General features: G+C 52.0%; 1 protein-coding gene across 1 annotated transcript in view; it reads right to left on the bottom strand.

Moving 5' to 3' along the window:
- Nucleotides 1-11,614, bottom strand: part of RBM19 (RNA binding motif protein 19) — a 59,627-nt gene extending 48,013 nt beyond the window's left edge. Inside the window, exons 1-16 of the mRNA XM_061465793.1 lie at nucleotides 11,485-11,614; nucleotides 10,322-10,504; nucleotides 9,680-9,811; nucleotides 9,404-9,442; nucleotides 8,621-8,828; nucleotides 7,278-7,549; nucleotides 6,720-6,794; nucleotides 6,372-6,450; nucleotides 5,578-5,646; nucleotides 4,730-4,930; nucleotides 3,607-3,737; nucleotides 3,111-3,232; nucleotides 2,502-2,598; nucleotides 2,016-2,126; nucleotides 1,298-1,498; nucleotides 689-806 (exon numbers count right to left, since the gene is read on the bottom strand). Coding sequence (XP_061321777.1) covers nucleotides 689-806; nucleotides 1,298-1,498; nucleotides 2,016-2,126; nucleotides 2,502-2,598; nucleotides 3,111-3,232; nucleotides 3,607-3,737; nucleotides 4,730-4,930; nucleotides 5,578-5,646; nucleotides 6,372-6,450; nucleotides 6,720-6,794; nucleotides 7,278-7,549; nucleotides 8,621-8,828; nucleotides 9,404-9,442; nucleotides 9,680-9,811; nucleotides 10,322-10,504; nucleotides 11,485-11,520 — 2,074 coding nt within the window. The 5' untranslated portion in view covers nucleotides 11,521-11,614. The remainder of the gene's footprint in view (nucleotides 1-688; nucleotides 807-1,297; nucleotides 1,499-2,015; nucleotides 2,127-2,501; nucleotides 2,599-3,110; nucleotides 3,233-3,606; nucleotides 3,738-4,729; nucleotides 4,931-5,577; nucleotides 5,647-6,371; nucleotides 6,451-6,719; nucleotides 6,795-7,277; nucleotides 7,550-8,620; nucleotides 8,829-9,403; nucleotides 9,443-9,679; nucleotides 9,812-10,321; nucleotides 10,505-11,484) is intronic.
- Between the last annotated feature and the right edge of the window lie 10,101 nt (nucleotides 11,615-21,715).

Genomic DNA, 21,715 nt, shown 5'->3' with positions numbered 1-21,715 from the left:
AAGCCCTTATTAGACATCATAGTATACACTCATCCACTGACTCTCCAACTCCTTTCCTTGCTACACCACTTGTCTTTTAGAGCAGCTTCATCACCTACACCACAGGTGATGGATGCTGTCTGTGCTCAGAAGAGCTAAACTATGGGCACAGAAGACCCTGCCCTGGGCCGGGTACACAGGAACCCCCCAGCTCCATCCCAATGCATCCCCAGCTGACTTTCCCTTGCTGCTCCATCTGGTTGCCCAGCACCACGCAGCCCAAGCCTTTCTGGTGGGCAGTCCAACCCTCCCTGCTCCAGCTGGTGGGGTATCTGCCAATAAGGCTTCAGGAAAAAAATCCCCTGCCTCTGAAGGAGGCTGGTTTGAGGAAAGCAAAGGGAATAATTCAGTGAGACAGGAGCGGGATGAAGATCTGCCTCCGTCTGTGACTGCCACAATCCCTTCCCAGATGCAGAAGCTGGCAGCAAAGGCCATTATCAGCCCCACACAGCCTTCCAGGAGCTCCTGCACTTCAAACTTTTCATCTCCAGGTGAAGGTCTCAGTCACAGGGAGATAAAGTGACCCCCCCCACACCTCTCCCTGGCTCCAGCCTTGCCCTGTGCAGCTGGCTCCATCCCCAAAGGGTCAGGAATATCAGCACTGCTGCTTTACACAAAAACCAAAGTGTTCCAAAGCCAAAGTTCTTACCAGGCACCAGCCTTGCTTTGCTCTCCTTTTCTGGAGCCTCAAAGGTTTTTTTTGGAGGGGCTGGGCTCAGGAAGACACCCATGGGAGCCCATTCCAGGTACAACGGCACAGAATGAAACTGAGAAGAGAACACAGGAGAGGAATGAAGAGTTGGAGGGCAAGACCTGAAGACAAAGCTCTGCTCTCATTTTCCTCTCCCTCTATAATGCAATTTGGCAGTGGAAGAGCTCAACAACTTCTTCAGCTGGCTGAAGTCTTTTATCAAAGGAGAATCTACACCCAGCCTCACACAGGACCCCAGCCTACCATGTACCACACTCTTGTATTGTGAAAGGGAAGTTAAACCCTTGTCAGGCCACCAAGCCTTTTCCAGATGTCACAGCCCGCTCCTCCAACCACCTTTTGAAGGCTGAGAGCCCTACTCAGCCACTGCTGCGTAAGGATGCACTGGGCATCTCCCTAAACCCAAGGGATAGATGGCAGCAGCAGCAGCACTGGGATAACTCCTCTCGAAAGGCCTCTGTCCCTCACATTTGCAAGCACTCCATTGTGCAGCTTCGCAACCAGCCAAGACCCCTGCTGCTGTCCCCTGCCCCTCACCACACTCACCCTGGAGTAGGCCAGCTTGGTGAATGCTTGCTTGGCCTCAGTGGGCTCAAGGAACTCCACAATGGCTGTGATTCCTCCTTCTGGCAGCAGCACCCGGCCCAGGCTGCCGTGTTTGCCAAAGACATCCTCCAGCTCCACCACGCTCGTGCCGGCTGGGAGGTTCTTCACCAGGATCACCCTCTTGCTGCGCTCACCAGCGGCCTGCCACAGTCACAGGGGGAAGAGAGGGGAGATGGGATTTAAAGCAGCAAACCCCAATATCTTACTAACCGACATCCAACACATCATGCTCACTCCACACCATCCCTTTCCAGGGCCCAAGAGCCATTTAGAACACTTCCTGTAAGATTCACACCTCGGTACAACCTCCCTGATCCACAAATGCTCATGTTCGGAGGGTTCAGCTCCAGATAAACCCTGGTATGGACACGAGTTTCTTCCCTGCCTAAACAAGCTGACCATCATACTATAAGCCATCATACTACGTATTTCAACCATCCTGAGGGCAGCTGGACTTTCAAATGGATAGAGAATAAAGGTTGGACCAGATGAACCTTGAGGTCACTTCCAACCTTGGCACTTCCCAACCCATGTAAGAGTTCAATCCTCTGAGATACTGAGGATTTAATGCCCGATTTCAAAGAGAGCTGAGGACACGAGGACCAGACCACAGTCTAAGAGGTAGGTCCACATGGCTGCCTCCAGCTGAGCATCTCACCTGGCTGAAGGAATCCAGGCTGACTCCGTTTTCAATGAGGAACCGGCGAATCTCCTGGACCAGCTCTGTTTCTCCCAGAGCAACCCTCACTGCCACGCTGTCTTTGCCCTCCTGCATGAAAGAATGTCACATCATCTGCTGGGAGCTTTGCTGGTAGGGGTCAGAATGCTTCCCAGGGTAAAATCAGGTTTCCAAGAAGGATGAACTTTAGGGTGTGAATTCTCATCAGCTTCTAATTATGCAGAAATGCAAAACTCAGCCACAGAAAAGCAGAGTGGGAAGGAGGGCTGAGAGTGTCACGCTGTCTTCCAGTGACAAAGGGATTTTCAGGCTCAGACCCCACAGAGAAGCTACAGCATCACTGATCTCTCAGCCTATGTGGTGCTTGTTGATGCACACAGGCTTTTGCTGCATAACAAGACCAGGAAGGCCCTGGGCATGAGGAAACAGATGGGAAAGTGATCTCCCATCAATACCCCAACTCACATGGTCCAGCACTTGGCTTTTGGTAGCATTGTACTTCTGAGCAATAGCATCAGCCACAGCGTTTGTCCCCACAAACAACGTGTTCCAGTTGTGAGAGCTGGAAAGAGAAAGAAGAGCCAGGTTCAGCTCCTTCTTCCACTCTATTCAATGCTCCTGGAATAAAACAGCGTTGAATGCTACCATTAGCAGCCAGGGGGAAGAGTTAGGGGGAAAGAAGGTAGTTAGAAAGTATCAGCCACTTCTTTCACTCTCATTTGATGTACAGAAAGACAAAGCTCCTATATAGTTTTAGAAATAGAGGTGGTTCAATACATGGGAAAACCCCAACTGATTTAAAACCACTACCCTAAAGAATTACAGCATCAGACCAACCTTCATTAGACACCAGAGAAATAACCTCATACCCAAAGCCATTCAAAACCACATTTCTCTCCATTTCTGAGCTACTAGAGCTACTTGGACAGAGGAATCAAGTAGGTAAGAGATAAAGCAAAATGCTTTATTGACTTGGGTAATCTACACAGCTCCTGCAAAGACCCCAGATGCATTCCTGCCACTTGGGAATCTGGCAGGCCGTGTTGTCTTGCCCGTGACAAGACACTTCTGTACCTGGCACTGTTGGCTTTGTTCTTTGCCTCTTTCTGCTTCTTGTAGGAGGAAGACTCTTCTGCATCCTCATCTTCGAGTTTTTCCTTTCTGATGGTAGATGGTAAAAGATGCATCATTCTGCCCTAGAAGAAAGGAAGAAAGCTCTGAAGTAACCCACAGAAGTTCATGAACTACACAGAGTGGAGGCAATTTTCTAGCACCTTTCCTAGTCAGGCAGCCTAGGTGGAAGGAGGGAACCTTCCTTCCCAAATGAGACATTACTGCAAGTCAGAGAAGCCACACAATGTGAGTGACTGAGATTCAGATCTCCTTCTCCACCTCTAGTTCAGCTTCTGGTACCTTTAAGGCTGTTCAAACCCAGTTACTGCACCAAAAGCAACCATGTTCCCATACAGAAAGGCAGAAGAGACTCGGTCTGTTCAGCAAAGCACAGAAGCAAATGCTTGGCCACGTTACTAACACACATTCCCACCATCAAACCCATCAGTCACTGTACCTGGAACACCTGCCCATCCATTTCTGCATAGGCTTTCACTGCGTGCTCAGGAATCATATAGGTGATGAAAGCAAAGCCTTTGGGTTTCTTGGTCAGTCTGTCTATAGGGAAATGGATTTCTGAGAGGGGTCCTGCAAAAATAAAGGCTTTACTGTGACACACAGAATCAGCAAATGGTTTGGGTTGGAAAGGACCTTAAGATCATCCAGTTCCAATCCCCCTGCCATGGGCAGGGACACCTCACACTAAACCATGGCACATGTCCTTGCACAGCCACTACATGCTCTGAACTGGCACCTCCTGGCCAAAGCTGGGGAGGAGAGGAGCAGGGAGAGCAGAGCAGCTTTGGAAGGTGTGCAGCAAGCCACCAGCTTGGATAAGGAGCTGCTGGCTGCAGACTAACACAGCAGGTCCAGCAAAAGGAGCCCAAAATCCAGTTTGTGCACCATGGGAAGACAGACTGAGAAAGTTGGGGCTGTTCAGCGTGGAGAAGAGAAGCTGCATGAAGACCTCTGAGCAGCTTCCAGTGTCTGAAGAGGGCTACAAGGATGCTGGAGAGATACTCTGCATCAGGGACCGTAGTGATAGGACAAGGGGTGATGGGTTCAGACTGAAACAGGGGAAGTTATAAGGCAGAAGCTGTTCCCTGTGAGGGTGCTGAGGCGCTGGCACAGGGTGCCCAGAGAAGCTGTGGCTGCCCCATCCCTGGCAGTGTTCAAGGCCAGGTTGGACACAGGGGCTTGGAGCAAGCTGCTCTAGTGGAAGGGGTCCCTGCCTGTGGCAGGGGTTGGAACTGGATGATCCTCTCCTTTCTTCTCCTCCCCATCCCACCAGGACTTGGAGCTTACCCTGACTGGCAAGAGCTTTTATTGTTATACCAGTGATGAGATGAGAGGGGTGAGGGCAGACACAGCAGTATATGCTTTGAGGAAGCATGGAGCCAGCATCAGTTTCCAAACCAAGCATCCACACGCTACCAGCCCAGGCAATAAGGATGATGGGATTGGTCCATATTCAAGAGGTGCTGGACACAGCTTTGTCCATCACACCCAGCAAGAAAACCTCCATGTACATGAAGGAAAGATGTAGCCCTGCAAGTCCCAGTCCTGCAGCAAACACTTACCATACTTCGAAAAGATCTTCTCCAAATCCTCCTCGCTGCAAGTAAAGGGAAGATTCCTGACAAAGAGTCTCCCTGATTCAGACAAGTCCTCTTCTTCCTCATCGTCTCTCTTCCTTCTTTGCCACGGCTGGTTATCAGGTTTTGTTGTAACAGTTTCTTTTGGGGTATTCCTGCATCGGAGCACCTCAATGCATCGTCCACCTGATCCACAAACACACACAGAGGCACATTAGCTGCTTCCCAAGGCCACGGGCAATCAGTATCAATGTGCAAAGTGCCTCTGCTTATAGCAGTGACACAAGCAATTCCAATTCCACAAGCTTTGAGAGGAATGCTGCCTGATTTAGGGTGGCGAGACACAGGAAGAGGTTACCCAAAGAAGTGGTAAATGCCCCATCCCTGGGAGTGTTAAAGGCCAGACTGGATGGAGCTTGGAGCAACCTTGTCTAGCGTGAGGTGTCCCTGCCTACCTCCTTCACTATATAACTCATTCCACTACAAGCTAAGCCAAGGGCAGGTTGCAATCACAGGCTTACAGAATTGCTTGTACCAATCCTCTGCACTATCCCAACCCGATTTAAACAGTGTCATTATTGTACCAAGGTACACTTCAAGCACATGACAAAAACCAAGGGCCAAAGAGCAACATGCAAAGCTCAGTCGCTTGCCAATTCTACACTGCTCCTGACACAGCACTTGGTTTATCCCATGTCAGCTGAGCAGAGGAAACCACCCCCATCATCTACCTGGAATACAACAAGAGGAGATGCTTCTGCAGTGAACACTTGAGCAGCTGAGCACCCTGCCATCAACATTAGCCACAACAAGAAGGAACAAACAGCCCTTACCTATGTATTCTTTTCGCTTCAAGGCTCTTCGCACTTCTGCTTCACTCTTCAAGTCAACAAAGATGTAACCTTGGAGGAAGGAAAGGTTCAACTGAGCATCATGTGGGGAACACACAACCACTAATTGGCTAATTAAGGGTGAATTGGGCTTTCTTTAATATAGATTCCTACAGATAAAGCAGTGAGCTTCCATTAAAGTTTCCAGCCAGCCTGCAAATGGCCATGTCAGACTGGAATGCTGCCTTTTCAAAGCTTATTCTCTCCATTCAAACCAAAGAAGCCTGATTTAACAGCTAAAGTAGGCTTTTACAGGTATCTCCAAGACCAGCTAAAAGGCACATCCACTGTTAGGCTATGAAAGGAAAGCAGCATATACAGCAAAGTCTCCTGCAGCTCTGAGGACTGGCTCCACACTCTTTCTGGTGGGCACTTCCAGTAGTCACAACCTGTCTGGAGACCCACCTTGGCTAAAGACTGCTCTGCAACTGATACAGCAGCTATCCCAGAGGAAGAGGCCTTTCCTTGGCATGGTTTGGGATGTTTAGGAAAGTTCCAGAGACAGATCAAAGGAAAAGGCTCCTGCTGCTACTCCTAAGGATGCACAGCCAACATAACTCTGTCCATGGCATCCTATGGACAGCAACTAGGGCAGCAGAGCTGCAAAGTCATAGAAAGGTCTGTAAGAATCAGGGCAGGAGTCAGTCATTTGGAATTGCACATGAAAAGAGCAGAGGTGTGACTGAGAGGTCCTTTAACTCACAGATCCATTTTCCCCTTCCACATATAGACACTACCTGCATTCTTCCCCTGCGTGGGTTTTCCTATCCGGATTGCCACTGGCTTCAGAGGCAAGAAGAAGTCACGAATCTTTTGCTGCAAGAAGCATTGGAATTGTTTAAGTTCTCAGATACAGGAAGCAGCAGGTTTCAGACTTCGTTTTTATATACATACCATAAAAACCACCACATGCAACACACAATTCTCTGCACAAAGCTTCCCCAACCGCACTTCCAACCCTCAAAACAGCTCCATAAATGAAGACATTGGAGCTGTTCTGCAGAGAAGCCTCTGCAAAGATTGTGCTGAGGAACACCCTGAGAACACCCCCAGGCCTCCATCCCCAGCTTAAGAACAAAGCTTGCCTCACTGATGTTCAAGGGAGCACCACGCAGCTTCACTGTGTATGGCGTGCTGGCTTCTGTTGAGCTGCCTTGGTTCTGCACAGAAGGACAGGGTAGAGAAGAAAAGCTGAGTGAATACCAACAAAAATCACAGCACAACAAGCTGGGCTTGTCCAACAAACAGGAAAGAGTGGGAGAGAACATCAAGAGATGCTTGCAATTGCATCAGCCTGGGCAGGAAGTGCCAGGTGAGGGTGCAAAGTCTGGCTGAAACAGTCAAACTCAGTCACTACAAACTGAGCTCTGCAGAACAGCGCTTCCTGCAGACAGAGAGAACACTGGAAAAACAAAGCAGCATCTGGAAAGGGCACTAGATGCATGTGTTTGGAAGCCCTGTCTTCAGGAATTCAATCAGCACTGAAGAGGAGATCCAGCAAACTCTTTTACTGGCTCCCACCCAGTGAGGCAAAAATCTGGTACCGATGGTGGTCAAGCTTTCAGTGCACCCCTGGAATGACTACCAGACACATACTATCCCACAAAGCTCCTGCTTTAGATAAAAGTCTAATTCAGCTGTACCTCTAGTGTGGATCCTTTCTTCTTCTTCCCCACTGGTGTCTCTTGCTGTGGCTGTTGGGCTTTTGGCTTCCCCTTTTTATCTGTGTGGGTGCTGATGGTTTCCGCAATGCCCGAATCCTCCTCATTCTCACTTTCCTCTTCCGCCTCCTCCTCACTCTCTGTTTCTTCCTCTGTACTGGATGAGGAGGAAGACTCCTTCACCACTTTAGATTTCAGGTAATCCATATCTGAGAGGCCTTTGCTGGCAGCTGCCTTCTTGCCTCCTTTCTTTGCTGTCAGAGGAGAGACCAGAGAAGTTTTGCATACAGATGCTGCTGCTCTCTCCCCCCAGTCAGGTAAAAGCCAAGAAGCAACAGAACCATGAGAACCATGTTCCTCTGCTCTACCTGTTTCATGGGAAGGAAAGGCTTGGGAACAGCAGAGCAATCTTATGTCAGCACTTCCCAACTGACAATCTGTATCACTTGTCTTTTCAAAGCAACACAAAGGAGCAGGAGGAACCCCACAGCAAAGTATTTTTTCTCAGTATTAACTAAATACTTCAAGCAGATCCCAGAGAAGCTTTTCAATTGTTCAGTTTAGGTTTTGCAGGGAAAAGGATGGAGGAAGCTGTTGCTCCAAAACACCCCTCCAGCAAAGATCAACTCATCCCACTTACATTTGAGTTACCCAAAGAGCAGCAGGGAAAATGCCATTTACTCCAACAGAGCAGTGTAAGGAAATACCACGTAGGGAAGGAGAAAGGCTCCAAAACCACATTCATCACCGGTGCAGGGACACTGCATTCTAAGAAGACATACCCCAGAATGCAGCCTAGATTCCTCAGTCTTTTAAGTTAACTGATTACTCCACTAAACACAGTTTTCCTTTCAGGATCCAAAATACTGGATTCTGTCCCTCCCAATCAACTCTGAGAGGGCCCATTTCCAGAAATACATATCAAAAGCAGAGCAGACAAGTTCACAGACATCAGCTAAAGGTTACTAAATAAACAGAAACCACATCCAGCTCTGGAAATCCTGGAGATGAAAGTGGCTTCAAGCTAGAAGAGCAGCTAAGGGAAAGATGCGTATGACTGTTATTCACACCTAGACACTGTTTTAAGGCCCCAGGGGAAAGCACAAATGCCATCCCCACAGCATCAGTAACTGCATTTCCAACATTTCCCTGAATCTGGGAAAACAAGCATACATCCACAGCACACAGAAGTCCCATGCTTGGGAAATGACCCTCCTAATTACACTGTCGCCATGCGGAGGCAAGACCCTGAGCCAGGTCCTTGTCAGCATCCTGCTCTCACATTCACCACAGTAAAGACAAAGGGTGACAGCTCCTTTCAGTACCTTTAGTTTCCTCCTCATCTTCAGAGGGCTCGTCGCCATCCTCACTCAGCTCCTCAGACTCATCTGAATCAAAGTTGAGATAATCAGCTGCTGACTTTGCTTTTCCCTTCTTGGGCTCCTCTGCCAAAGTGTCATTAGCCCAAGTGGCCACCTGAGACCGCTTCTGGTGAACCACCAAGAACTCTTGGAATCTTTTATCTTCTTCCAGCTGTGGAAAGAGAAACCAAGCAGACAAGCTGTGAAGACAGACATGGGAGAGCTTGTAGTGAGTTAGAATTCAAAGATATCATCTCATTTCCAGCAGTGTAACAAAACAAATCCCTTAAGGGAGCTTCACTTCACACTGATAAGGGGAGCACTTGAAGTGTCTCAAGTCTCCTCAACATCATGGAAACAAGGAATCTCTCTTTCCTACTCTTTCTTTTCCGTATTTGATGTTTAGAAAGTACTTTAAAGAAGAAGCCAAAACATTAAAAAGAGAAAACAAAACGTACAAGTCAAATGTGACAAAACTCAGATATGGTTAAAACCCAGCAATTCCAAAACAGGACTGTCCTGGATGCAATGCATGGGCACACAGGAGGAGCTAACAGCTAAAAACTGGTCCCCAGCATCAGGATTGTTACAACAGTGGTTTGCTACAGTAGAACTGGACTGACATGGAGTTGGTTAAATCACACACCTTGCCTGAATTTACAGCATGGGAACCAGGGTACAGAAAGAACTCTTGCTCTTAATACAAGCTAGCAAGAAGGCAGGGATTTGAGTCCAACCTCAACTCACCTCCTTTAAGTTTTCTGTTGGATCTTTCTTCTTTTTATCCTAGGAAAAGACAAACAAAAACCACCTTTGGAAAGGCTTATTAGAAACACAGTCAAGATAATGCCAGGTAACCTAATGGTACAGGGAACACAGATCCTAAGGCAAGAAAATACCAGAACCAGGACTCCAACACTACTGTTCCAGCTGCTCCATCCCCTTCTCCACACACCAGGCTACCCTTCTCTTTCCCAAGTCACTGACACCCAGCAGAGCCTCAAGGAAACAAACAAGACTCACTTTCTGTGTGCCTGCAGGAGCTGCATTTACCACAGGTTTCTCAGTCTGTTTCTCAGAGGCAGGGACCTTCTGAGAGTGCTTACTCCATGCTTTGGGTTTTGAAGGGTCACCAAAAGGCTTGCATAACTCAACCTGAAAAGAGTAAGATCTTTGGTTAAAGGCATGCTCACCACACTGTAACTGCTGGCTAAGCCTCACCCAGGAACCTTTCTTATAACCCTGACAGGATGGAAAAGGGGGGTGCGTGCAGGAGAACAGGCAACAGAGCTACACATCCCCTCCGCATGGGGAACAGTCTGTGGTCCTCATTTAGGCACAAATAAGCTATCCTGGTTATTGTGAATCATTCTCTGTCCAGAAGAGCAGATGAATGACCTGAGAAAAGGGGTTAGGTTCTAAAGCTCAGATTATGCCAGCTCAGTATCTGACACTGCTGTTCCAACCAGCACTGAAATCACTGCTACTGCTTGGACACAGCTCATCTGAATGAAGCAACTGCTCCAGACTCCAGCCATGAGGTCTAACAACAGGCTTTGCTCTCTTGCTACAGAGGACTTAATCTTTCAGCGTTCCTGGGCACCAAAATCTCCGATAACAAACTTCCTTAAGAATAAAGGAAGGTGTTCTTAAAGATCCACTCACTGTGATTCTGGATGTGTCTATGAAACTTCTGTTGAAGTGGTTCAGTGCTGTCTGAGCTTCCTCCTCAGACTTGTAGCCAATGAAGCCAAATTTCCTGAACTTGCCCTCCTTGGTGAACTTCAGGCAGCAGTCAGTCAGTGTGCCAAAGGCAGCAAACAGCTTCCGAAAGCGATCTTCTTTCATCTGGGAAATGCAGGAGGACAAAGGAAGGAAAATCAACAATGCACTGCATCAACTTGTGCTGGGCACTGGGGAGGCTGCACCTCGAATCCTGTGTTCAGCTCTGGGCCCCTCACTACAAGAGAGACATTGAGGTGCTGGAGCAGGGTCAGAGAAGGGCAGTGGAGCTGGTGCAGGGCCTGGAGCACAAGTGTGATGGGGAAGGGCTGAGGGACCTGGGGGGTTCAGTGTGGAGAAGAGAAGGCTCAGGGGGGACCTGATGGCTCCCTACAACTGCCTGACAGGAGGATGGAGCCAGGAGGGGCTGGGCTCTGCTCCCAAGGAACAAGGGATGGGACAAGAGGAACCGGCCTCAAGCTGCCCCAGGGCAGGTTTAGATGGAGCTGAGGAACAATTCCTGCCCCAGAGGGTGCTCAGGCATTGGAACAGGCTGCCCAGGGCAGGGCTGCAGTCACCGTCCCTGCAAGTGTTCACACACCATGGAGACCAGGCCTCAGTGCCATGGGTTAGGGGTGGCCTTGGCAGGGCTGGGGTAAAGAGTGGATTTGATGACCTCAAAGGTCTTTTCTAACCTGCTTGATTCTATGTTTCCAACCACACAAACACTTTGCAGACAAGCCCAAAGCATTTCCTATCCAAGGGCTTCCAATGCACTGCAAGAACCACACTGTACTGTGTCATACTGATTAAACCACCCCACATCAACCACTAAACCCCTTCACTTCCCCTCTAAATCCACTCCATGAACCGATCTCTGCCTGCAGCACTCCTGCAGCTAAAAGCTGCACCCCGAGCCCAGGGTCCAACAGCGCTGCCCTCCCAGTCATCCCCCAGTTCAACCACAGGCACAGTGGGACCCCAATGGGCACAACCCCTTATCCCCTTACAGCCCCTTGCCCAGGCCCTCTCCCTCCCCGTGTCCCCCCAGACCCATCTCTACACCCGGAAGAGCCCCTCCTCCCCGCAGCCGTGAGCAGGCTCACCCCACTGGGGAGGTTCTTCACGATAAGTCGCGACATGGCAGCGACAGGACCCGGTCGCCACAAGGAAAAACCCCCTCAGCGCCGCACACGCCGCTCTCCGGGCGCCGCCATCTTCCCGCTGAGTCACGTGGGAGAGGGGATAGCAGCGCGCGGGCGCCAGGGGCGGGACCCGGATGTTGGCAACGGGTCCTTGGCAACGGACCCTAGCAACAGCCTTGGCAACGGGCTCCTAGCAACGGAGGCGCCGGGGGGATAACGGGGAGCATCCGGGAGCACAGAAGGGATCAGGGGCCGGCCGGGCATGGGGGAACGGGGAAGGGGAGGCAGGGGGGACGCAGCTAAGTATCAGCACAGCCAGTGGGGGCTGTATTGCAGAAGCTCCCATGGACAAGAGAGGCTGAAATCGTGGAAGAAACACCCCCCGTGGGTTATTAAACACTGAGGGTCCTCTCCTACCTGAGCATCTGCAGGGTGAGAGAGTGTTGGGGGAGTGGGACCATTCTCCTTCAAGCATCTCCTCTTTACAGCCCTTCAGTCCAGCTCTGTCTGTCTTGAGCAAGGGGCAGTGAGCTGAGCCCAAAACCTGGCTACACTGCCATTCCTATGGGAAGAGACTCCTGACAGAGCTCAACCTCGGCACAGCGCTCTCTAGTTTTTCACCCACCAGTTTGGCTCCACAGCGGATTTACCACAAGGATGGAAGCTGTCTCTGTCCAGAGCAAGCTACCCCGGCACAGGGGTCTTCCATCATCTCCTGTTGCTCCTTTTGAGGCAAGCCCAGCTGGCTGTGCTCTTCCTAAAGGGTCAAAGCAGCAGGGAGCACATCCCAGACTGGCTTGGGTTGGAAGGGACCTTAAAACTCACCCAGTTACAGCCCCTTGCTACGGGCAGGGACACCTTCCCCTAGAGCAGGTTGCTCCAAGCCCCATCTCAGTCTTCCCCAGTGTTTTCAGGTAATTTGGGGTGAACAGGAAACCCAGCCACACCACTGCTACATCCCAGTGTCCTGGCAGGACGGGGATGGAGGCTTGTTAACTGGACAGCCCAGCCTGAGCCCATCCTCCTGCCCCCCATCAGGTCAGCAGCAATGGAAACACTTGAGTTTTCCAGGGAAGGAGATCTGTGGCAATGGCCAGGCCCAGTGCACAGGAAACAGGATGGGGGGGGGGGGGATGCTGCTGGGACTGCTCAAAGGGAAAACACCCAGCATAAAGCCGTCACCCCACAGCCCCAACTGGGGTACCCAGGAGGTGATGCTCCTGCCGCCCTTCAAAGAGGTATCCAGGAGGTGTAACAGTACCAGGGACCCATCTCCCTCCCCTCCTTGCCCTCTGCTCCTGCCTTGTCCTTGTCCAGGCTGTCAGGATGTTACTCGGGATAGCACTGACAGGGCTGTGCTTACACCATCACTAACACATCCAGCCCTTGCCCTTGTCACTCCCATCCTCTCTCCTTCCCCATCTCCTCCTCACCTTCTGCTCACAGCCAGCAGCAGCTCCCTCTCCTGCCCACACTGGTAGGACAGCACTGTCCTTGCCTGCTCCTGCCTCCTAACCCAGCACTGCTGGGACAGACATGCCCTGGACTTAGCCAGACGTCCTGCTCTCAACAGGTCCTCACCTCCAGCCACACATGGGACTGCAATTCCCCTGCTACCAACCTCTCCTGCCACTGGGGTTGATCTTCCCCAGCTGAGGATGTGTCCTCTGAGAGTGCCTGGGACCAGAAAGAGCCAATTCTCCACCGAAGCTTAGGAGAAAGAAGTTTAACCGAGCCAGGTGCCCAAGCAAAGAAGCCCCAGTGTCCATGTGGGGACGTGGCTTTTGCAATGCTCAGCTTTGCTAACCCCACTTCTTTGAAAACAACAGATTTTAGCCCTCCCCTGATGCAAAGATTCAATACAGAAGCACAAGCTTTACAAATACTGACTTTAGATTTGATTTCCTTTGTGGTTTCTGCTCCCCAGGATGAGTCAAAGTTTACAGAGGTTAAGAGCTGGATCAGCATCCTTTATTCTGGAAAACTGGAGATTTTGGGGGTATCATGAGGACAAGAGAGTTGCTCCTTCAGCAGGTGGTTCTGCTGCACTGTGGAAGGGCATTTCTGATCAGAGATCCCAGCCCTGGGTAGAGGGAAACTGGGGCCCTGTCTTGAGAAGGCTCAAGGGAGGTCTTGGAAAGCAGTTCCCAGCGCTTGAACATCAGCCCTGAACATCATCCCTAACCCTTCTGCTGCTGGCACACAGCATGGGGAGGGGATAGACTGGGAACTGTGCAGAGACTGGCAAAGAGGCTGGATAAATGGGGCTTGTTGGGTTTCCCCCCTCTCCCCATGGAAACTGTTGTCTCTGATGATGCCAGTGTGAATCCTCCTGTCCCTGTGGCAATACCAGACCTGCTCCTGGTGAGGTGTCCCCAGCCGAGGATGGTATGGATGCAGCAGCAGTGCCAGGAGCTGGGTGAGGAAGGGAAAGGAAAAGCAATTGCTCCCAGGTTTTAAACTGGGTGAGAGCAGCAAGGGGCAGAAAGTAACTGGGAGGTGATGGGCCCAGCAAAGGTGACACAGCACCAACCCACAGCCACCATGATCTGCCCTCCTGTCCCCCCCAGTTGGCTCCACATTGGTCTGGTGGCAGGGTCAGGATGATGGCTTCAGGGTCAGGGTGATGTGACTTCACCTTCAGCCTCCAAATCCCCCCATTGCCTTGCAGAAGGGGGACCCAAGTCTCTGTCATCCCCTGCACAGAGAGGAGGGGGAAGACATTGTCCCTCCACAAGCTCCATCCAGTCAACCTGTCACAACACATTAGCTGGCCAGCTCAGCAGCCAGCGGGACAGGGGCTTGCACAGCATCAAAGAGCAGGGGTCACCTTGCTGTAAAAGGGTATTATGGGCTGCCTGCAGCCAAGCAGCTGAACTTTGCAAAGCAGGGTTAGGGCAAGGGACCACGGTGTAAGGGGCATCGCTCTATGGGGAGAGGCAGGTAGAGGTGAGGGGCAAAGGGTGCCCGACATTGTGCTCCAGGGGCTGGATGCACCAGGGGTGAAGTGCTATGGAGATGGAGAGAAGGAAAGAAGCTGCCACAGATCCTTTGTATCCCTAGGGATGATAAGGGAGAGGCCAGATGCAAAGTCCTTCTGCTGTCTTCGGAGAGATCCTTCTTGGCCTGTAGCCCCTACAGTGTCCAAAGGGACACCGGAGGTTTCTCCCTGATTCCCCCACGTGCACAGCCTGTCATTCCTGCCATCCCAAGGAAGAGCTGTGACTCCAAGTGAGGATCCTTGCTGTGACTGCCCTGGGCTGGAGGCAAGCACTGCCAGCCCTGCCTGAGAAGGGCAAGGACAGCCCCGAGGAGCCCTTCATGCCTGTCTGATCAGGAGTGCCTTGGTCACCAATGGACACTGAAGGTGAACAGGGAAGGTAGGATCCATCTGAACCAAGGTCACCCTGGCTGGCATCCCCTATGTCAGGAAGCCATTCAGGTGCTTGCGGGATGGTGCTGAGCAGGTCTGAAGGTTATAGGGGGTCCTGAGCATACCCATCATAGAGCAGAGTAGAGGGGGAGAATCCCCTCCCTAGACCTTATCACCTTTTAGATGTGGATAATGAACAATATTCAGCCTCAGGGACTACCACAGAGGATGTAGCCCAGCTGAGGACCTTCTTCAGCTGATTAAATTAACCCACAGACACCAGCAGGGACAGGGATGAATGTGACCCAGCACCACTCACTGCCAGGTTTTGGTGTGCTGGCATCCCACCAAGTCACTCTGCTTACATGGATAGTGTTATATTAACAGCACCATTGGAAACGTTGCCTGAACCTTCTGGGTTTTGCTGCTGGAGATGTTAGGTTTGGGGAGCAGAGATGCCTGGATCCATCTCCCGTGAGCAGATTGTCCTGCCCAGTCCTGGAGGAAGGAAATAAGAGGCTGCCTTTAATGATACAGTTGATGCTTGGAAATGCAGTGCCTGATTCACCTGCCTGGTACCCAAGATGGGGCCAAGGGAGGAGCAGGACAAAGCATCCTTCTGAAGGGCTCCATCCCTGGGAAGCTGGGATCTGCTTTCATCCTTGCCTGGGGGATGCAATGGCTGTGGTGTGTCTATGGGCAGCAGAACAGGGCTTTCAACCAGCTAAACCCTCCCCTGAACCTGCTGCCTTAGCTGAGGAACTGCCCTGCAAGCGTGTCTGTGGCTCTGCTCTCTGTGTGTCTGCAGTTCTGGGGTGGAGATCATGTCCTTTCAAAGCCTTACAGCTAAACTAATGCTGAGTAATGAGAGGTAGGTCTGAGGATGGAAAGAGGGAGGAGAGCTTTTCCTCATCATATCCTCATATACCGGCACCAGGTAGGCTTGCCACAGAGAAGCATTCAGAAAGGACTTGGGAACCTGGATAGCCCAAGTCCTTTGCATCACAGGAGGTGAGGAGCAGAGGTAAATCATGTGCACAAACAATAAAGCATCCTCCAAGACACAGTTGATGGGACCAGTCATACTGGACAGGAGCCACCATCAGAGAAGGTCTCAGACCTCCTTCCTCTCCCTTTGAAGCAGCTGATGCTGGCAGACCTGGAGGAGATGGTCCTGAGTCAACCCCTCTGCCCATGGGCTGATGAGGAACATCACCATCTCCAGCAACATCTCTCCCTAGCAGACACATCCATGGGGCTCCAGAGGGGACTGCATGGCCTTTGGTCCTGAGCACACACCAAGTGCTGACGTGGGAGTGGGTTTAAAGGAAACATAAAGCCCACCTAAAGCCATGGGAGATGTTGGTTGTGCTCTGCCTACTGCTGCCCCTTGCCTGTCCATCCACTCATCCATCCATCCACCCATCCATCCGTCCACTCATCCATCCATCCACTCGTCCACCCACTCATCCATCCACCCACTCATCCATCCATCCATCCACTCATCCCTCCCTCCCTCCATCCATCCCTCCACCCCTCCATCCATCCTCCATCCATCCATCCATCCATCCATCCATCCACTCATCCACCCACTCATCCATCCATCCCTCCCTCCCTCCATCCATCTATTCATCCATCCATCCCTCTACCCCTCCATCCATCCATCCACTCATCTACCCATCCATCCACCCACTCATCCCTCCCTCTATCCACCCATCCATCCACTCATCCCTCCCTCCATCCACCCATCCATCCATCCATCCATCCATCCACTCATCCCTCCCTCCCTCCATCTATTCATCCATCCATCCCTCCACCCCTCCATCCATCCATCCACTCATCCACCCATCCATCCACTCATCCACCCATCCATCCACTCACCCATCCCTCCCTCACTCCCTCCATCCATCCCTCCATCCATCCATCTATTCATCCATCCATCCACTCATCCACCCATCCATCCACCCACTCATCCATCCATCCATCCATCCATCCATCCATCCATCCATCCATCCACTCATCCCTCCCTCCCTCCATCTATTCATCCATCCATCCCTCCACCCCTCCATCCATCCATCCACTCATCCATCCATCCACTCATCCCTCCCTCCCTCCATCCATCCATCCCTCCCTCCATCCACTCATCCATCCATCCACCCACTCATCCGTCCATCCACTCATCCCTCCCTCCCTCCATCCATCCCTCCACCCCTCCATCCATCCATCCATCCACTCACCCATCCCTCCCTCCCTCCCTCCATCCATCTATCTATTCATCCATTCACCCCTCCATCCATCCTCCATCCATCCATCCATCCACTCATCCACTCATCCACCCGTCCGTCCATCCATCCATCGCTTCAGTTTCCTCAGCCTCTCTGTACTTTTGGGTGTGTGTAAATGGACTCAGGGGAAGGTCCAGGCAACAGCTGCCTTTGATCAGTGCAACATGGGGGAGATGGAGCACTTCAGGAATGCCGCCTCCCGATCAAAGGTGGGAACACAGTGACAGCCAGGACTTGGCAAAGGCCCGCCCTTGCTAATCCCTGCTGGGGAGCTGGATCAGAGACCCACACAGGCAGGCTGGCCCTTGGCATTGATGGGATCAGTTCAAGCCCTGACGCAGGGTGAGGGGCAGGAGGGTAGCTCCCATCTGTCCCACAGGGCTCTGTCCTGATCCAGGCGTTATCCTCTCTGCAATAAGGCAAGCAACAGGATTTCCACCCCTGCTCCTACACGCCAAGAAACCCTGCTTGCCCCTGCCAGCATCTCCAACAGCTCAGCACACGCCAAACCCTGCAGTTCCCTTGGAGAGGATGCCCAAAGGGAAGCAAGTCAGTGATGCCTTAACGCTTTTGCCCCCACTATAAAGACGAGGTGAGGTTTGAAAGGTCCCTTGCTCTAAAAGCAGCTGGGAGGAAAAGGGACCACAAATTTTCCCCCTCTTGATACACACCCAGGGTTTGGGGACAGCAAGGACACAGTTTGCAGCCTCCCCTCCATCCCCAGCGCATGGATGGCAGCATGGGCAGCCCCAGTTGTGGGATGGGTCCCAACACCAAGCCTGTCCAATGCCACCCTCCCCTCCATGGGTGCTCTTATCTCCCAGTTGGCTTTCTCCTGATAACCCCGGTGGGAAGCTGGGAAGCCCATCCATATGGAGCAGGTGGACTGAGGCAAAGCATCATGTGAGCCAAGCTCAGCCCCGCTGATGTGCAGCCAGCTCTGCCCCACCACGATGCTCAGCTCCATTGGGAACCACGCTGATGTTTCACCCCAGCAGTTTCAACCCTCGTGCTCTGCCAGCAAAAATGATCCCACCCCATGTGCCCAATGCTTTCTGCATCCCCTTGTCCTCACCTCCCACACCTTCCTCCGCCCCATCACTGTTTAGGTATCGCTTGGCTCTATCATGTTAAAAAGGGAAGCTTTGAAGAAGGGCCCGTAAGGGCTCCTCCTGCAGGGTCACCCCATCTCCCCAGGCAGGTCACAGGTCCCTTCCTCCCCACACATCGCCTGATAGCGAGTCAATCCGTGCCGTGGTTATGGAGACAGGATTTATCAGCAAAGCCTGGGAAAACCAAGACATGGAAGCGTCCGCTCACACACCAGGGCCTGGCAGGGGCGAGCCTTGTTTGTGTGTGGGTGGAGAGCTTAAGAACTGATGGAAGGTAGGGGGGGACTTGGGAACAAACAGAGGTGGGAGCAGAGCAGCAGCTCAAGGGTTGGGCTCCCAGCTTACTCCAGAGTGGTGATGCTCTGTGCTCCATAGCAACCCGAAGCGGCTGCCGCACCAAGTGGGAATGGCCGAGATGTCCCATTTGAGACCAGCCTGGGAAAGGGAAGCCCCAGTTCGGCACTGGTGGGACAAGGTGATGCCATCCCCTGTGCCTGTGTGTTTATTCTCCCTGTTGGTGCAGGCACAACATGGGGTTGGAAGGTGCCAGGTCTCCCTGGGGAATGAGTGAAACTTGACCCATAGGAAAGCCTTGGAAGAAGAATGAGCTCCCAGTAAGGCAGGATGACTGTCCTCATCAGCACTGCCGTGTCCCCATAGACATAGTCATGCCATACAAATCCCAGCCCAAGGATTTACCCATCCCACAGGCCACAAAGTGCTTTTCCCCCCAAACCAGCCTCCATCCACAGCTATGCCTACAGCTGAGCATGAAAACCAAAGAGCAGAAAGGGAAACTGAGGCACAGGGAAGGGAGAGCCTGAGACACAACCGCAGCCTCCCCTTGCCATACCTAGCCTATTTTCACTCCAACACTAGGAGCAACCCAATGGCCACACCAAGATGCTCACTTTTAATGGGTTATAGAGGTGGCTGGAGGCATCCCGAGCTGCAGAAACAGCCCTTGATGCAGGGATGCAGCTGCTCCATCCTGTCCCTGGTGGGCAAACCAAAGCCAATGCCTGGGCAGGAATGGAGGGAAGATTTAGGAGAGCAGAGAGGCAACAGCAAGAGAAGGGAAAGCATCAGGCACCACTCACTCTGCTCTGAGGCAGTTTGGGTGACACCTCAGGAGAGCCACACGCAGCAAACACATGGACAGGCAGCACGGGAAGGACAAGATGCGACAAGGGACAGCGGTGACAAGAGGCCATGGGGCATCCCCAGCCAAGGACCTGCTACCTACCCAGGCTGACCTCCCTCCCCAGCCCCTCTCACCACTACATGCAGCTTGCAATCTCCTTATCAGAGAGGCTTAGCAGGGTGAGCATTGAAAGCACCTGCATCCCTTGGCTGAGAATCAAAGGCCCCAGCACTGGGATCCTGCACAATCATTCCCAACCAAATGCTGCCTGTAAGGATGCAAACCACCCTCTTCTCCTCAGCAACCTTCATCAGAGCACAGTGCAATTAGAATAAGCGATACCAGATGGTTTATTAGCCACGGAGCTGGGGCTGACACTTGGTTCCAGTGTGAAGGCATCAGGAGTGGGTCTATCACAGACATGTTTTCCCTGGCAGCACACTGGAACAGGGCAGGAGAGGTTGGATTTATTTGGGAACGTGGCACAAGGATGAGTTCAGAGCATGGAGAGATGGGATTAGATTAGGTTGTGGCAAATAAGGGAGAAATCGGTGCTGTCACCTGGGTTTATAGCTCTTTGGAGCACGAAAGGCCAAACAAGATGCAGTGCCATGGTCCAAGCCCCACCACTCACCCTCCTCACCCAGCAGAGCATCAGAGCGTGATGCAAAGACCATAAGTGATGCCTCCCTAGGGAGTCAGCTTCACTCCAGCATCCTGGCATGATGCTCCCAACCTGGCTTCTCAATAGGCTCGTGGCAAAGCCCTCACAAAGCCCAAAGTGCATTCAGGGCCCTCACACTCTTTTCTAAGCCAAATCAGCAATGGGTGGGCTCTGCCTTCTTTGACCAGGCCAGTGTGGTCAGGCCCCGCACTGCATCTCACTTAGGATGGGTTTAGGAGGACTTCAAGAGCAGATGCTCCAGTGAAGGAGGAGCCCACACCTGAACCAAGCCAATCTGAAGCATTAAACATGGGAATCCTATGAGGTTTTCACTCTGAGTATAAAACCATTTAGGGGCTTTTGCACACTTAAAGCCATTCTCTTGTGTCCCCATCCCTGCACCAGCATCAGACCTGCTGGTCTGAGCCATCTCTTCATAGAGATGTGAGATCTCTTTTTGCCAGGGATTTCACTCCTCTACACAGCTTTTGTATAGCTCCAAATGCTCCCACCATGGGCATCCATCCCCTCATTCCTTACAAACAGGAGAGTTCATGCCAAGCCTTGGATGACAAGAACACCAGAAACTCCAGCTTTCATATCAGGGTTCACAGGCTGATGGTGAACCAGTCCAGCTCCTTAGAGGGCTTCACCAGACCCTCATCTGGAAGCAGATTTGAGTTCACTGCATCTATTCTCCCGTTTCTCTCACATCAATAGAGACAGTGCTCCCAGCACTGGGAAGTGACCTTGGACTTGACTGGGATGCTGTGGTCCTAGAGATAGCCACCCCCAGCTCCACACTGGAGAGTGCCACAGGGTCCTGCCTGCAGAGGACTCACAGTCTTCAGCCCATCTCCCACCCACACACAACGGAGGCCATAACTCTTCTTAGGAGAGCCTGTTGCATCCCCTGGGTGCAGCAACGTGCAGGAGCAGCTTCATCCAATGCTTCTGTCCGCTTTACAGAGCACACTTCAGCTGCAAGGAGCAGCTTCATCCTGCCTGGGGGATGTAAATACCCTCTGGGCACAGCAAAACCACTCAGCTCCCTCCTTTCCCTGCTGCTTGGTCTTCAGCATCACCACCCCTGTGCCAGAGCACCCATCCGAGCTGCTGCAGCCCAAGGGCACATCCTCCCTGGTGTTTACACCACGTGAACCCCTCACCAGACACCTCCAGCAGTTTATACACCGTGCTGGGCTTCCCCACCCGTGGGAGGGGGGATTTCAGTGCCCTTTTAAGTGGGGTGAAATGTTTCAGCAGAGCAAGCTGGGGAGAGGATGGGAACAAGCTGTTCCCAGGGGGGAGAGCACTGGAGCCCTCCTCCAGCACCCAGGTGCTGACAAGTGGTACCCAGCTTCACATCAAGCACAGAGAGGGATGCAGGGGAAACCACAGGCTCTCCAAACCTCACACAACAGTGGGCACAACCAGGATATCTATTTAATGGGGCCTGGTGGAAGAGGTTTGAGCTGAGCTGGAGAGGATGCTCTATACAAGCACCTCAGCACTGTGTGCAGGGAGAGGCCCTGTGCTCCCCAGCATCCTGCCTGGAAGGGGTTAAGGGTCCCCCAAAGCAGACCTGTTGAATCACAGCGCATTCAGTGCCCT

Source organism: Pezoporus flaviventris, unplaced genomic scaffold (assembly GCF_033815535.1).
Source record: "Pezoporus flaviventris isolate CSIRO_AGI_PZ_B2104156 unplaced genomic scaffold, CSIRO_AGI_Pfla_v1 ptg000041l, whole genome shotgun sequence".
Classification (NCBI taxonomy): Eukaryota; Metazoa; Chordata; class Aves; order Psittaciformes; family Psittacidae; genus Pezoporus; species Pezoporus flaviventris.
The sequence above is the reverse complement of the archived record's forward strand: the minus strand, read 5'-3'. Positions and strand labels throughout refer to the sequence as shown.